The sequence below is a fragment of the Falco punctatus genome, assembly GCF_963210335.1.
Source record: "Falco punctatus genome assembly, chromosome: 11".
In the NCBI taxonomy this organism is placed as follows: domain Eukaryota; kingdom Metazoa; phylum Chordata; class Aves; order Falconiformes; family Falconidae; genus Falco; species Falco punctatus.
In genome coordinates, this window is record NC_137591.1 from 22,601,305 (window position 1) to 22,619,529 (window position 18,225).

General features: G+C 35.7%; 1 protein-coding gene across 3 annotated transcripts in view; it reads right to left on the bottom strand.

The window, feature by feature from the left end:
• COL11A1 (collagen type XI alpha 1 chain) overlaps positions 1-18,225 on the bottom strand; it is a 160,486-nt gene that overhangs the window by 115,194 nt on the left and 27,067 nt on the right. For all 3 annotated transcript variants that reach the window (XM_080407049.1, XM_080407048.1, XM_080407047.1), the window contains exon 5: positions 6,890-7,018. In XM_080407049.1, the coding sequence (XP_080263175.1) occupies positions 6,890-7,018 (129 nt within the window). The remainder of the gene's footprint in view (positions 1-6,889; positions 7,019-18,225) is intronic.

Sequence of the window (18,225 nt, forward strand, 5' to 3'; positions counted from 1 at the left end):
ACCTCTGAAAAAACAGCAGAATAGAACAAAAAGCTTAAATAAAATCAACAAAATAAAAGACCCTTTGCCCCCAAAGACACTATTCAGCCAAATGGCCAATTTTCCACTAAGTTCATGACCTCTGCAATGTATCTGAATGGCTAGCACCAGTGGCTCCATAGTAATTCATCCTATCACTTAACTTCAACATTCAGTGAGTTGCTATGGAGCCACTGGTGCTAGCCATTCAGATACACTGCAGGGTTCATAAAGATACCATATTGCTAATGATCAGATTTAGTCCGTAAAATTCTATGATGGAAGGATAACAATCTAGTGCAGAAAAGTCACATTTCTCACTCATTTCCTCTCCCTATTTCCTACCAGCTCACTTGTTTGCAGCTCTTGGTCCCTTAGATTGTCTGCTTTCTCTACGTAAAAACCCTCCAAAATTTGCAGTACGTAGGAAGATTTTTCATGGTCAAATGATTGTGACACTAGACAGAAATCATGCTAATGCACTATTCTAATTACTTTCTAAAGGTCTTGGCCAGTTCTCCACTTAATTCTTTTTATCCAAAAGCTATTTAATTGCAACAAACTGAATTCTCTAGCAACCCTCTCCTGACATAAGACAATAACATGCAACAAAATGAGTTATTTCAGGATACAATACATTTCCTTAAAAGATCTGGCAATCTCCTCCCTGTTGTAAATCGAACACTGACTTTTCTTTGCTTGGAATTTCTGAGAACTGAGAGTTGGCTCATCAAGTAATAATTTGGTTTGGTCCATTTGGGAAGCACTCTCTCTCCCTTGCTGTGCTCAAATCTGAACATTTTCTAAAATCAGATACCCTTTCTTTTTCCTCCAGAAGTAACTACAGATTCAGCACAAATTTTTTAAGCAACTTCTAGGCAACGCCTTTCTGGTGTAGTGACTACTGTTGAGGTCATCACTCTCTACTTGACAAATTACAGAGATTCATACCTAGCTATTCACAAGCAAGAACAAGGACAACTGGTGCATACATCAATTAAAGCATGTCTTGAAGGTGGAAATAAATAATAATAAACAACAGAGTAAAGTGTGTAGATATCACTATTAATCTATTGCTTTCTCATTTTCAAATTTCAGACTGAATGACATCTGATGAAATTGGAACAAAACACAAAGGTATAAAAGCATTCTGTACAGGAATGTCACCCACATGCATCTCTATTCTAGTGGCTTAGCCTGAACTGCCCACAGAAAGCCCCACAGTTCTGGCAAACAGCTAAGTTCAACAGAATTTTGTAGAGCCTGTATATAAAACATAGTTAAAGGTTATCCAGTTAAATAAACCCTGTTTAGACATATATCACAGTTACTTGAATCCAGAAAGGGACTGATATAATTAAAGTGGAAGTGGAAATACAGCATCCAGGTCAAAAGCTTACATCTTGAAGTCCTTAGGTCACTCCTACCTAACCCCCTATAAGAATGGAGAGGTGATGGAAGAGGATGCAGGAGGTTGACCATGATGAGGTAGGAGAATGGCATGGGGATCAGGATAGCACAGGTGAATAAACATGTAGAGAGGGGTAGAATTTAACATACATCCTCCCTTTGTAGACTGGCTAGGTCTACGTCTTTATTCACAGCTTGCTGTTTTTGTGAATTTCACTGTGAGATGTTTGATTCTTTCTGAGCTTTGTTTAGGGGAACCTCACTTAATTCAGGGATGAAGGGACCCTGCAAGTAAAAAGTAGGCATTGAAATCCTCTCTGTTGCGTCACTCAAATCACATTTGTATCTGATACTAAGGTAAAAAGAAAATGAACAAGAAAATCTCAATGCAGCATTTAAGGTATCATCAATAAAGACACTTTGATTATACATCAGTGTTTAGTAAACCTACATGAGAGCAAAGTCAAGGTCTTAAGGCTTTGAGACAAACCCAAACATTTTTAAAAAGCAAATATTGTACTCCTGATGTTGCAATGATGTGACATGCATCCTCAGGCTCATTTAATGGAAGATCACTACAATATATTCCTTCTTTTTTCCCATTAAACAGTTGGTAAATTATTTTTAGTCTAGATGAAGTCTCAGACCTTGTCCCCAACCAATGTATAAACAATTCTATCAGCTGAACTGGAACTATATCATATGGTGGAAACGAGTAGAAAAAGGGGAACAGAAACATTTAAGCCAGCACTGCTATTGAAAGAAATGCCTCAAAACCTGCAATGTCGGGTAAGTGATTGTTTGCTCCTTTGCAGAAAGAAACACTGCCTAAAGCAATGAGGATTACACTCAGTTAAACAAAGTACTTTTGCTTTTAAATCTACATAATCTTAGCCAAATCTTTCTCTCTAGATGTTTCTTTAGTGGCCTAAAAATCATCCAGCTTTTCAAAATAACTCCATTCCCAGGCTATGAACTTGCCAGGAGAATATAAAGGTGTGTGATATCAAGATAAATCCCATTCAGTTTCCTAGGTGGAATTCCACAAACATAATATACTGTTTTTCACTGACAAAAGTCAATCACTTCCTTTGGGTTTTGTAGTCAGTGCTGCAAACACACATTAATAGGCTCTGCAATCACATAGTTTGCCTCTTTCCTCTAAACAAAGTATCAGTTTCTTATTCTGGTCTGCAATAATTCAAAGGCTCAGAGATGTAAGGCCAGAAGGGACTATTAGATCACCTTAACTAACTCTTGTATACTTTCAAACTTCTTATAGTCACACTGTAACTCAGCCAACTAACGTATGAATGACATTTCCCAAAACTTTTACAGTTATCTATCCTTGGCTTGGCTTGAAGACATCTAGAGATAGGGCATTTTGGTAATTTGTTCTTTCAATCCTAAAAATTTGAATAGATCTGTTTCCTAACTGAAATTATCTAACTTCGTTCCCCACCCCCCACCCCCATTTGTCTACAGCTGGTATTTTCTTTTTGTGAAGGTTCTTTGAATATGCTAACCAAGCAGCATTTCAAGCTTTTGTCATTATTGATGACAAGACAAACACATTAAGACTTCCAACTCCTGTAGTCACAACAATTATGTACCTTTTATTTGAATAATCTTCATTTTTCCAATATTTGTTTTAGTGACTAACACCAAGACCCTACGTGATGTTCCAGTATATGTTTCAACCAACAGCATACAGAGGAATAGCACTGCATCAGTGTTCTTATTCCTTTGTTTGCAAACCAAGACATGCACTGTATTTTTTTGCTTGTTTTGCATGGAGTGCTCACGTACAAACCGTTTCCCTAGTTTAATAACCAGAATCTTTTAAGGCTACTGTCCAACAAAAATTTTCAGCTTCTGCTGGCTTAAGCCAAAGCTGACACTGAAAGACACAGTCCTGCTTAGCCTTTAGCCCAGTGTTCTCTCTTCCCTCTTTCTGTCACAAGAGTTTGAGCGAAAACATGGAAGATCAAACAAGGAAGTCAACCTAGCTAAACAGCAGTCTTTTCATGTTGGCTATCAACTTGATTAGTATCCTAGTCTGGTAGGTCATGTACCCACCAAATTTCTTTTGCTGATATAACAGCAGATGAAGCCCACAGATGTGACAATCTTCTGCATACAGAAGGTTTTTTTGTTAACACATGCAAGGAGGCTGTATTGCAGTGTATATTTCCTAGTTCTTTATTTGTGCCCTGCATTTATTCCTTTTTCTTGTATGTATGTAACATTGCCTTTGGTTGTTTTATCATCATTATTTACTGCTCTGCAATATCATGACTGACAAATTTTAATAGCATCCATCTAACACTCAATTCTGTATTGCTATCAATATAGAAATTTCTTAGTTTCTATGAAACTACTAAAACGTTATTCATTGATAGCTCTCTCTTTATAATAATTTCTGAAATAAGGTAGCCAGATTTGAATCCATTTGTCAGGTACTTTTACCATACAAAGCCTTTTTTGTTGGTTTTTTTTTTTTTTCCCCCATTCAAATATCTTATATTGACAAATCAGAAGCTTTACAAAAAGTCCAAGTCTATACATTCTATCAGATATAACTATCAAACTTGCAGTCTCCTAAAAACACGTAATCAGGCATTCTGAAATAGTTGTTTTCCATATAGACTGGCTGCAATTATATTTTTATCTTTTAAGACCTTCTTTAATTTTGCAATGAACAGTTACAAAAAATCACTGCTATCTTCTCTTTCTCCAGTACCTAAATAAGACTTGTTTCATCTACTTCTTTAAAATTAATTATCTATAACAAAAGATAACAAAGTAGTCTGCTTTAACAAGCTGCTTTTTTATCATTTAGCAGACAATTCTATAATTCTGGGCAAGTCAGTCATTTATTCTATTGCGTGTTCATTGCACTGGTAGCATTGCTGAAAAGTACTCTTACACAACAGGTTAAAGAGATCTGTTTGTGCTGGGAATATTCATACAAAGTTACACATATGAGCTCATGGATAGCAACAAGGAAATTGTGTCTTATCTCAGAAAGCAAAATAATTCAATCACCACTCAGAGCAATAAATGCAAGCAAACAGAAATGGCAGTTCTCCATTTTTAAAATCTTTTAGCTCTTTTCATTTTTTTTCAAATTAATTTTAAAATATCACACTGCAAATTAAGATCTATAATTTTATTTTTTTCTCTGTAGGTACTCCCACAAATGATATGTATTATCACAGGACAGAAAAATAGGCCTCAGAAAACCAAAAAACCCACACTAACCTCAAGAGCATTTTTGCAATGGCTGCTGAATTTAACAATAAGATATTTACTGTCTCCAGTGGCAGCTTCATTAGGCTGTAGACGTTCTCTACTCAGAATGTGAAGGAGAACAGGGTCAATTGCTTGATTTTATGGTTCCCTTTCTTTGGTGCCTACAGACTGTTTTCAGTAGATGCACAGTATATAACTTGGAATTCTATGTGATGAGCACATAACTGTATATGTGCACTTAGTTTTTATGGTTATGATGAGGCTTATTTTGATCTACAGGTGAGGGCTCTCAACTGATGCTACTGTTAAACAGCTTTAATACAGTATAAACATAACATCTGACAGCAAGAGATTTAGCTAGTCATCTGTCACGGAGGGAATGTAATCCTTGGGCTACTTTATTCATATTCTACATACTTCAGAAACATTAATTTACACTGTAATAATTCACCAGTAGTCATTGCTAATAATTGAGCACAAGTATTCATTCTTCTTCATCTTGAATAGATTGAATCTACAGTCTGATCCCAACTAATTTCTGTGGACTCCAAGCCTTGTCCACATGCACTGGACTAAAGGACAGGAGCCGTTATTGCCATCAGTGGTGGCCAGAGAAAGCAAATCGTTGCAATCTCTCTAAGCCATGTTAACTCCTGCTTAGGAGGTGAGGTGAGTTTGGAGGCAACAGTACTACTACCTTAGTTAAAGCATTTTAAGTATTTAGATATATTCCTCTTCAAGAAAGAGACCAACGAATGATTTTAACAACCTCTTCACACAAAGATCAGTTCATTAGATTGACTACTCTTCAGTCTTACTTCAAAGTAGAAAAGCACTAGCCTATTCAAACCTTCCAGGCCTTCACACAGGAAACAGAAAAAGAACCAGAGTGCTATGTAACATAGCAGCAAAGCCCAGGAAAGTTCTCAAGCAAAATTTCAAATTTCTTTGAAATTAATAATAAGGGAAAAAGAATGTTTTTGTTATTTTTGTTATTTTGTTAATTTTGTATTTTGTTCCCATAAAATATCAACAATGTGATTTCAGCCTATTCTGTTTTGAAATACAGTGCATGGAGATCCACATAGCCAGGCACACAGACAGAAGGTCCTGGGGTGTCCTCATGAAGAGACCAGACTCCATACACTGTAATGTAGCATAAAGGCCTCTGCCTGTATGTAATTGACTTTACACATCCTGAACTGTACCTCTGATGCAACAGATGTGGGAGTCCCTTTGAAATAAGTTCTAGGCCCTATGGACCTTAGTCACTTGATGACATAATTTTCAGTCAGATACAATAAATAGTAACAACAAATAAAATTACCATGTATTTAGGAAAAGTTCTGTCTAAAAACTGGCTCAAAGCAGGCATGTGAGAAAAAGTCAGCATTTTTTAATGGTGATCTCTTGAGCAGTCAGTAACAGTAACTAGTCAGATCACACACAGTTGAGTGCTAACTGTCTGGAGCCAAGTTCAATTAAGAGTAGTTACATTTTGCAAAAGCTTTCCACTTCACACTGTTTGATGCAAGTATTTAGAATGTGTGCAACAATACATACAACTGCTGACCCTCAGAGACCCGATCTGAGAACTATCTTGCCCTCAGTGAATTACTCGGTTTACGGCTGTGAGAACTGTCTACAGTAACAAATGGTTTCTGTAAACATTTTTTGTGTTTCTGGGAAAAAATCCAACCCTCTCTTGTCCCTGTTTTGTCCTTGTTGATATTTACCTCCTACAAGTGGAGCTGGCTGAAATAATTTTGTGTATGTTTGTACACTGGAGACAGCTCATTAGAATATATGGCATGTCTAGCAGAAGTAGTTTACAATTACAGAATACGCATAGCTCCCACATCTTTCAAATGTGGCATTTGACAGTACTCAGCATCAGTGAAATCATAAATGGAAAGACAAAAAACTAAACAAACTCTTATTGCTATCATCTTTTAAGGATTTACAGTTTAACTTCATTGAGCATGCTGGTTATTTGAACACCAGTGTGATAGGTTCCTTCAAATGCCTAATACAAATGACAATAGCAAAAAGGACTAGATAGCAAAAAATGAATGTACTTCTGCAAACTTCCTCCCTCATGTCTAGAACAATGCACACCATTTGGCTGTAAATCATCCTTGAGTGACTTGTATCCAGCACAACCACTAATGTGCAATAAATCCAGTAATACATACTGATTACTCACCTCATCAACTTGAGGATCTTGAGCCTGAGCAGCACTGGGCACTGGGGAATCACAGTCTGGGCTGTAATGCTCACAATAGTCATAGGCAGCTCTAGGGTCAGCTATAATCAGCAGCTGCTGGATCTCACCCTGCAGGAAAGTATATGCAGATTAAATAACAAAAACAAAGGTCATCTACAGTTCATCAGAAGTACAAAGTTTTCGTTCAGAAAACCAAACTAGGCACACAATACTTATATTAGATATTATAGTAGCATTTGTGGTTATAAATAACATATCTGCTTGATTTCTGCTGATATTCTGGAAAACACCTTAAGTATTGTTCACATGGCAAAACAATGCAAATGAGTAGTGAATGCACTAGGTGCAAAATTCCAGTTTAAAATGCTCTCTGGTTTGGAAAGGAGAGGGTGGGAAGGTATAACGCCTGCTCTGTCATTTTCATGCTGTTTGTTTACTTCTTTGCTGGGAACCAGTCTAAATTCCTAAGATTTAATTCAGGGCACTTCCTATTACCAGCATGCAGCTCAGCATGCAAGTTATCAACAGTGTAATTCTAAGAGTTTGTATCACATCTGTACTCTCAAAGAAGGGAGAAAATGCAACAAAATAAAATAAAAAAGGCTGTACCAGAGAAACAGTTAGTGGAACAAAAATAATTAAGTAAGCACTATGTAAATACACACTATAGAATATGCTGAAATAAAACGTTCAACGTCTAACAAATGGTATTTTCATCTCTACTCCCATATACCATGCATAAAAATATCACAGTAAAGAGACCCACTATTCTGGATAATAAAAATGGCTCTGCTGAGATCCCCTACAGAGACCTTATATGTTTATCATTTTCCAGAGAAAGCTGTCTGGTATCCAGTGCATTTCTTAACATAGTGGTACCATTTAAACAGCATTAGGTAAATTCCTGCCAACATTTCTGCTATAAATTTCCTCATTCAGGAGCTTCTTATGCTGTCATTAAAAAAAAGGTTGTTGAAAATTGGCACATGGTCTTAGTCAAAATCCATTAACTTCAATCTCTCACTGTTTCCCCAGAAGGGGGGGATTTTTAAGCTTTTATGTACTTCTAATGTAATTTTATTATGTTTTTAGAAAAAAATGGGGGCAAAGGAACAACTCTGTTAGTATACCTGTGCATGTTTTGTCTTTAAAGAGAAAACACAGTAACTGACAGGAAGGTACAGCTCGGAAAATTCACAATTATCTCAGTCTTTCCAAAACTGCTTTACATCTTTCAGAACAGTAGCCTTTAACAAATCAACAAAATTGGAATACTTTTAAATAGTAAAGAATATTTTGCAATGCCTCTTCCTTTCAAAAAGAAAAACCACAGAAAAAAGAAAAAAAAAAACTCAAAATGGAAAAAATCAACCAACCTGCAATTTTCCTAGTTCTATGGTACATTTTTATTAACTCATTTTACATAAAATATGACATACTTATTTTCTTAGCACATACAGCTATGCATCATAAATCTGATTTTTACAATACTCTCAACTCATTTTACTTTACACTCTCATGTGTGTCTAAGATTAATTTAAGAGTTGGAATATATTTTTTTAAGCTTCCAGAAATACTACAAATGCAGCAGTTTTCTCTCCTGCCAGTATTTCTGGACTGTCTCTTTCATTTTCCTTAGCTCACTAATGCTTCCCAATTTGGATATCTTCCTACAAAACCTGCTACACATACAGAGCAATTTCCCCTTTGATCCCTTACACTACTTCCATCAGAGTTTGATGCTTTCAGGGGTTTTGTACAGTCATTGTGAGCCTGGGCTATGCATCTCCTATCTCCAGCAAAGCGTTTCTATAGTGCCCTGCCCTTCCTCTTTCACCACCCAAATTAAAACGAAGTGAAACAGAGGAATAAGGCAGAAAGAATTAGCTACTGGAAGACAAAAAAAGAGGTAATGCTTTTGCAGCAACCATCAGAGATGGATTTGTAGAACCCCTGTCTTCACCCTGTCAAGCTCAGGTCATTGTCTTACTATATGCCCCTGAACATACACGGCTTTCTGAGATGCCCATATAGATCACCATGGATACATTGTGCCAGCTAGTGTGAGTAATGCCAAAACTGCTCCTGAAACTACTGCCGTTTAGTATGATATGCTAAGAGAACCCAGGTCATGGAATATAGCCAGTATTCTGGAGCTTGTTTTGTGCTGATCTTGAATGCCATGGAATTTTGGCACTGAGTTTTGTTGGATTGTGTGTTTGCAAGAAGCACTCAGCATGTTGTTACCACTTGGCTTAAATGTCCCTAAATTGGTAAAGCTGTTCCTGATCCATTGACTATACTTCCCAACCCCGCCTGTCTGCCTGTCATGGGTCCCCACAGAGGGAGGCTCTCAGATTGCACAGTATACATAAATTGCTACTGGCTATTTATGTGTAAGAAGTTTACTGACTGATTTTACATTTGGCATCTCAATGTTGATTTTCCTTTTTCCTTCAACATCTGCTATAAAAGTATTTCCAGTAAGTTACAGCTTTTCTTTTTTCATTTTTTGTTTTTATTTATCTGCCTTTGCTAATTAAATGACTTGAGTATTTTTCTGATATGTACTGGGAGTGCTGTTTCACCAGTCAGAGAAAAGCTTTCATTTCAGATCAGGTCAATCATCTCAGTGCATGAAATTCCACAGGCGTTATTAAGAATTTAATTATTGTGACTTAGAATGATAACTAAGGTATCTGTTGGACAATTCTGCACTTTTTCTCTTTGAGGATTTTTCACAGAATGACTTCAGTCTTCACAAACACATTCTTTGATTTTAATTGCGAAATTTAAATAATTTTTTTATAAAGTCAGGTTTTTTGCAAATAAACTACAAAGACTTAATCGGGCTGTACTTCATGACCTGACTTACAAATCAGGCACTTAAGGATCTATCTGCACAAGTCCCAAGAACTTTAAATGAATATATGGATAAATGGAGTCACAGGTTATTAACAATTCTAATAGTTGGTCTCTAAACCAACATTAAGGTATATATGCACATATATGAATATGTGCAGAATATTATTCTTATATGAAAAATGCAGGGAAGAAGGAAGTCTCACAGGATAGAATGATGAAGATGAAAGGGAGAGCAAAGATGAGGAAGAAGACAGGAGAACAGAGTATAACTAACAAATACACCCAAGCATCCTTGAAGTACTCTGAAAAGTGCATAGAGAAAAAAAAAAAAAAAGTACAAAAGGCAGCTTCCTACATAGATTAGCTCTATTTCCTTCTCTGTGAAATTGTCATGACCACCTTTGTTGGGAAAGACTGCTCAGGAAATTTCACAAAGTTGATAGATGATATATAGTGTGTTATACAAGCCAAATGTTTGATGTCTCTGCTGAGCCAGTCTTCCACCATGATTTATTATCACAGATAAGCGGGATGACAGTAGAAGGCAGAGGCAGAGAACTTGTGGTAAGGTTACCAGACATATACACACAGCCACTTTTTTGTCTTATTACTTATAACAATGTGCATGCTTAACTTGCCTCAAAAAGTACTAAAAGCCTATTAGGCCTTAAGAAGAAAAATCTGCTGCCTTACAACAATTTTTTTTATCCTTGATAACACTTAATACAATGTATTTAAACAGTGTTCATCAGCTATTTAATATTACTTGCATATTAGAAATGAGAATGAGACAACTGGGAGAGAGGTCTCTGTCTTAGTTGCCAGAGGTGAAAGGGAGCATCCAGCACAGTATTCAAGCATACCTAACATTAAGCATACAAGTATCACTTGTAAGTAGAATGGATCAATTTGCAGTCTTAATATTTAGTTTGGATAACAAATACTTTATTGAAATAAACACTAAGTTGTTGTCAAATCCAACACAAAGTCAAATGCACAGTTGAGTAATTCATTGCAACACTGAATAAAAATAGTTAAAAGTCTATGAACATTCTAATTCCTCTATTTTGGGAATGTGCTCATAATTTAAAACAGAGATTCTTGAAACAGCCACATAGTTAGATGAAAAAAGCTGTCTGAGAATCATAAAATATCTTGCCCACCAGTTACGTCTAGCACAAAAACATGGTACATAAGGATTACTTATGTAGCATTGTCCTAAAAGGTACCAAATAACTACTCTTTGCAGAATCCTCCAAGGCTATTAAAAGGAGTTAATTAGACCTGAGGAAACATTTGCTTCTTTGTGGCATGCCACAGCAAATAGGGAGAACCAGGCTACAGAGGTACAAGGCTCAGATCAGTTGAATGCCTGCCTATTAGACAGCCGCACAGACTTTCATTCACATCAACTATTCTACAACGAGGAACAGCCCAGCTAAGAATGAGAAGTGTGTGGTGAAATCACTCACTGAAAATTCCTCTGTGAATCTCACAGACATTCCACAGTGCCATTCTAGAGTAAGAAAGTTCATGTGTAATGTACACTTCCAGAACTTGTTGAAAAACACACCTCGCACACGTGTAATGCTAAAGGTGGGGTATGAGCACTGAAAATGTAGCCTCTTGATATGAAAAGTTTGCAACACTGAAAAAAATACAGCATTCACTAAGAAAAAAGGAGAATAGAGACTAAATTTGCAGGAAAGCAGTAGACTACCAAGTTCTGTTCCTGATGGTATTAACTTTCTCTCGATGTAATTATGGTTTTAGTTAGCATCATGGTAGTAATCACTATATTTGGTTCCAGTTTTTTAGAGCCTTAGATTCTACAGCAGAAATTGGAATAAGGAAAATCTCCAGCAAGATATGGAGTCAGATTTTCTCGCTGATATAAATCATTGAGGGCCTGAGAAGTAAGGAATGAATTATTTTATTATTATAAGCAATAAATGTTAATGGCTGCTTATTATCTTAATAGTAACTACATAAAAAAAACCTTCGATATTATCTCTCTACTTGAAACGTTATTTTTTCCTTTTAACTATGTAATCTTACTAAATCTTTCTAAATATAGTGTATTAGAGAAGTACAACTATAAAGTAGTCCATTTATAGTCTACTTATCAGCTTAAAGTTTCTACCATTGATAAAACACATCTCTACTGCCAGAATTGTTAAAAAGACAGAAGTAAGAACCCTTACAAGGCTGTAAGGGCACTATTTGAAGGAATCAGTACTGAAATAATCAGTACTGAAATTACTGTTTTTTCCAGTATTAAAAATTTTTTAGTCTAGTTCCCTAGTTCTACAATACCCTCAAACAGTTCAGTTGTAGAGACAGGTTTTTGGGACATCTCTTCCATAAGAATCTTAATAAAACAATAATCCTGCCAGGTGAAAGTGATCATTGTCCAAGGAATAACAGGTAAGCATTACTTCAGAAGCTCTGCAAGACCCTCTCCACAGAAGCAAACTTCCAAATTATTCAAAACACTTAAAAAAAATAAATTCTTAGAACAGGTGATCTTGGTAGTTGCAGAACTAGGATGCTACATAATAATGTGACTGGACCAGAGTTGAGAATTCAAGTTGTAGTTTCTTACTGTAAAATTATGAGATTTTCTAGAATGGTTTCATTAGGAGAAAGCTTATTGCTCTTTTTCCAGCTTAGTAACAACAACAAAAAAAAAATAATGAAAAATAATGCAGCAATTACTTAAATGTCTAATTTATATATTAAAGGTTCGGAAAGACTATCCACAACAAGAGTGGGTGGGTTAGTATTGGCAAAATACCATACTTCTGATTCAGATTCTGAATTAAATGAGTACCTGTTACGTGCCTAAAAGAATAATTAGATTTTAAAGATGACTACCCAAACAGTGAAAAAAAGCATAATAAAACCAGTGCTAAGCATTATATCAACTCAGGAGAATATGATGGCTAAAGCCTAAGAATTACAGAGTGGACTCTTCAGTAGATTGGCAGAAACTCTAACCTGTGTATATATGCCAACTTTAATTAGTTATGTGACAGTACAACTATAGACTCCAAAGAACAAAAGTCTAGACAGCCTGGATATTATTACTACAGAATTTAGAAAAACCTGCTGCAGAATTCATTTAATCTTCCTGCAAAGATTTGAGGGATAGAAGAATTCCAGGGGCCGTTAATACAATATTCCATAACCCTGGCCCATTGCATAATATAGCTAGAGAAAGATATTTAGAGCCTGCCAGACTGAAACGCTGTAAAAGCAATAAATTGTGAAAGCAGAATTCTGTACAGGTCAAAGTCTCCATAGAAATCAATGTCTCTTCTTGATTCTTTGAAACTCCATGGTTATAGGAATATATGTTCAGATTGGTTAAGAAATAGGTTGATATACCAATTATAACAATGAAACTGTTAACAGACCAAATCTACTGCAGTCCTTGGCTCTGAAATTAGATTTTATTACAATGCCTGTATATACAGCACATGCACATAATACACATATGCCCATGCACACACACACACACACGTATGTGTGACCAAGGGCATTCTATTTTCTTGGTAAAAGACCTGAACATCTTTCACATTGTCATTTATCTTTGAAACCTAGTTTACAGCTATTGTCTAAAACTTAAACATATTACACACAATATTAAATGAGGTGATAATAATAAATTTTATCTGTAAAATTTGCTGGAGTTGATGTAACAAGTAGTATTTTTTGAGCCCAGGTTGTTAATTCTAAATGTAATTACAGTTCAGTCAGATAACCATTCCTTTGTTTCTTGGGAATATTCCTCAAAAATGAACTTGAACTCCAGTGAATTACCAGAGCTTTGCTTTCTTTTTCTCCTCCCTCCTGCTTTCAAAGATAAGGAAGGGAAACAAGGGAAACAATTAGTTATTTTTCTTCATCGAGCATAAGTTTGGAAATGCTATAAAAAAGTAACAAACACCAAACCACCATTCTTTCAGATTAAAAAAAAATAAAAAAAAAGGGGCAAAACAAACCAAGCCAAATATAAAGCTTTTTAAAAAAATGCTGGTTTTTTTATTAGGTGCCTTTGAAATGGAAAAAGTGTTTGCTTTGCTTTTATTTTATTTTCTCTTTTATTATTTTCCTCTCAATGTTGGAAGTTGGCTACTTCTCTGGTGTTGATAGCTAGAAGGTTGCTTCTAAATATTTTTGCCTGGAACCTATCCCATTTTTTTGTTTCTGTCCATCTATATTAAACATTATTTTTTTTTAGTCTGACTGACACCAAACATTTAGTGGGTCACTAGGAATTACTAAAGGTGACATATATTGGGAATCATTTTGGTTATGTGTACATTAGCTAGCAGTGCAGCTCAACAGGATAGTATGAAACAGAGGATACTGATGACGCATCATTCACACTATTGCCTTTGGGGGAGTTTTACTTTGGGCTAGCTTCCCTAATCTACTTTAGCCATACAGCAACTTTGGTTGGTCAGTAAAAGCTCTACCCATTCTGCTACCACTGACTTCTTCAGGGATTATGCACATAAATGAATGGCCTTTCTGCACTTGCAGACCTGGACTTTCCGTGCTTACAGATAGTTAGCTTGTTAGTGATGGTTACTCATCTGAAGATATCTGTAGCATAAATCGTATTGCTGTAAAGATACTATCACTCTGTCTTCATCTGCTCACTCAGGCTATGAGTGTATGAAAGCTTTTTTTCATGAAAACGGGCTAATGCCTAGTATCAAAATCTAAACCCTTTATTAAAAAGGATTACTACAAGGATTTAATCTCAAACTGTGTGCAGTTAAAGCATTCATTGGCTTTAAATGAGTCATATACATGAGGTTTTGTCTTGTTATACTGATTTAAAGCACAGTGCCTATAAATTCATTGTATTGGTCTGACTGTGGGGAGTTTTGAAGGAAAAAAAGGTCTCTGCATAAAGACTCAGTTATTAACTCATTATAAAATACTGATTATAAAAACCTGTTATATTGTTCACACCAACAGTACTAAATGAGGAATGACAAATCCTTAAAGCTGGCAAAGAATAAAAAGATCTCTGGTATTTATCAAACATTTGAGCTACAAACATATTTCAGTGGATACAATTCAAAATTCTTTTACTAGGTGCCATGTACCAGCATCTGATTAATTTTTTTTTATTATTATTTTTGTATGCTATTTTAGGAATTCTCTTCCTTGCAGCAAGCACTTAGAAACCAACCCTTCTTTCAAATGACACCTGTAAAAAATTGAGGCATACTGTGTCAGTCTGTAATAAACAAGCACTTACATTTAGTCCCACAGATATCAACAGATCCACTTAAGTAAGTACTCAGCAGTGTAAACTGAGGTCCCATAATTTGGCAGTTAGTAATAATACAGTTTCTAGACAGCATAGCATAACTTCACTATTTTAGGGCACATTCATAGTTTATAATTAGCTTCTCAAGCATTTCTATGCACCTGATGCTTAGTGCTGGCTTGTATTCAGTATCTTGTTTGTGACATCATACTGATTTCCATATTAATTGAGCACAATGTCATAGAATCTCAGATTAACACTTATATTCATGAATGAACAGCAGGCAACTCCAAATTGGAATTTCCTCATATTACCGCCCCCCCGCCCCCCCCCCTAAGGTTTGGAAAATGCTTTTAAAGGTAAAACAGAAGATCTCTCTGAGAGCACTATTAAAAAACACCTCTGAGCTTTAGCATCAGTAGGTAAACTTACCAAGGAACATCCTGTTTGTTGAATATACAAAAATATCAAATTAGGTAGTCATTTAGCATGCTCTTAGGACATTAATCAGCCTTCTCCTTCTTTCAGTGGTGATCTACCTGGTCTTTAGACACCCAGTGTGCTTACTTACTCAGAAATTATTGATCTGCAGCATAGGAAAGTTATATCAAAGCAGTCATACCAAACTGATTAAAATGTATGCATTTAACATTTCCCAGTGTACTATAAGATACTGTTGCGTTAGCAACAGTCAGACTGCCAGAATCAGAACAAAGGTGGGAAAACTGCTTAGTAAACAGAAGTTAATATTAGTAACAGGAAGAAGAAAATAGCCAAGAATTCAATTTCATTAAATTTTGCTGTATTACAAATTTAAAATAACAGTTAGAAAGAGAGGAGAATATTTGATCCATTGTGATGTTACAGTTTTAAAATAAGTGTGAAATATTCCTCATAGGAACAATATTTGTTTTGAGGATTCTAAATGAATGGTCCATGCAAATATGTTAGAGCATTAGGACTGAAGAAGTAATTCTTTTTTCCAAAGATACAATCAAGTTGTCATGAGGTCAGGATAATACCACACAATAATATCTATTTCTGAATCATGTGCATACACCAGAATTCACAGAGATTTAGATGTACACCCTAAGGGAACAAGAACACATGATGTATCTAATTGTTTACAGCTCTGATTCTGACAGTGCTGAACTCTGCTTTCAATGGGAGTGAATTACCTTAATGATGTAACTGTTTTTTGTGCAGTTGTGTTATGCTGTATGAATGGGTTAAGGACCAGAAGCATGGCATCCTCAACTAGTAGGTCACTGAAACCTAGAATTTTATTATATTTACCTACAGGTTCATTACTTCTACATTTTGAATTTCCATTCAGTTTGAGGAGACTGAAGGGTACTCCACCGTTCCTGTGATCAAATCACTGGCTTAATGAAGCCCATCATTATTACCAAAGATAAAATAGCCTTTGTGATGTATGCATAAAATATTAATCCTTCTCACACTCTGTGCTGTGAATTCCAGCAGGTCACTATAAACTTAGGTACTTTTTAATGTGCTTCCTACATGTAAGCTAATAAAGACATCCAATGTCACATGAAAAGTCTGTTATACAGTTTTATGTCTTAAACATACAAATCTAATGTCATGCCTAAATATGCTAATTTCTGGAATTTCCTGCACATAGAGTAAGTCACATTGGGTTACATGTCTCTTCAGTGCCTTTTGTGGTCTCAAGATATACCAGGGTTCACAACACAGAAATACTACCAAAGAGAGCTATGGAACCATCAAACATCACTCTGTGCTACCATGAATGAGATAAACAGAATATTTACAACACAACCAGGAAACTTTCAAGCAGGAGACAAACTTCAGGGAACAGCCCCAAACTTCAGAAATTGTAGCAGGAGTAGCTAAAGGATGGTTAAAGTCTGGTTAAAAAAACAGAAGGAATGCTGGTTGGAGAGTAGAAAAACTCAAACTAAAAAAGAAATAATTATGTTTTGCTTGGTCAGACTTTGAAGGACACATCATTAAAAGTGTATATGGTACAGTACTTTGTTTAAAATTTAAGGGCATTCTAATTTCAACATGCACATTTCTAGCTAAAGATGCTAAGGACTGAACGTAGGTATAGATGTACCCGTGGTACAGTAAAAGAGAAAGCAGAAACTTATCCCAAAAGAAAAAAAGACTAAACTTCCAATTTAAGTAACAGACTTCAGATTAAATCTAAACCCCCCACAATTACAAGAGCAGCCTTACAAGAATGTGACTGATTTCTCTGAATAAAGCAAGAGAAAAGGAGTGCAATCAGTTAAGTAAGGAAAGCTAATCACTGAAGGAATACAGAAATGTACAGTGATGATACACATCATAGAAGTGTTGCTGTTCTCAGTGCTGAATGTTAAGATTCAGCCTGTAAACTGACTTTACAGACAGCTGCATGATTTATTTTATGGGCCCAAAGCTGTCTTTCTTCTTAGTGGGTCTCAGCTGAAACTGAAGCACTGACTTGCCATGTCAGTGTAGGAGACTTCAGTGAAAAATCTGACAGAAGATCACTAGCTTCATTTTTCATCCTTCGATACATGCCAGAAACCCTCAGAGAAAAGTATTTTTTAGTCATTCTAACAAATTCTGTTTAAGTTATATCTTCACGTCTGTGTTGACTTCAAGAAAAATGTAGGGTTGTTGTTTGGGTTTCTTTAATTAATCTGCTAATTCTTCTTTAAGTGCCAATTTCAATTTGCTAAATATGTCTTCATGCAGCCTTACTAACTCTTCCAACATCTGCTAACCAAAAAATATTTGAGTTCTACTACATTCCTTCCCATCTCTTTTTCCTCTACAGGGCTTGAAAGAGTTGAAGGAATGGTATATACAACTGTCATGACTCAGTTTCATCTTTCTTTCTGAGTGGCTAATAGACTTTGTGACAGAAGGCTGACATAACAGGAAATTTTCAGAACTATCATTTTATTTACCCCTTAGATAGTCTATGTTCCTTCTTACTCCCGTGGAAATGTTATTAATCCCCCTTTAACAATTTTTTTTTTGAGCATTTAATATTTACAACTTTAAAATATAGATGACATATAAATGTCAACAACTTCAGAGGTCAAAGGGCCTTAGCATGCTTCTCTTTTATTCAACATGTTATTTAAATCAAATTATTAAAACAAGTATCTCCCTT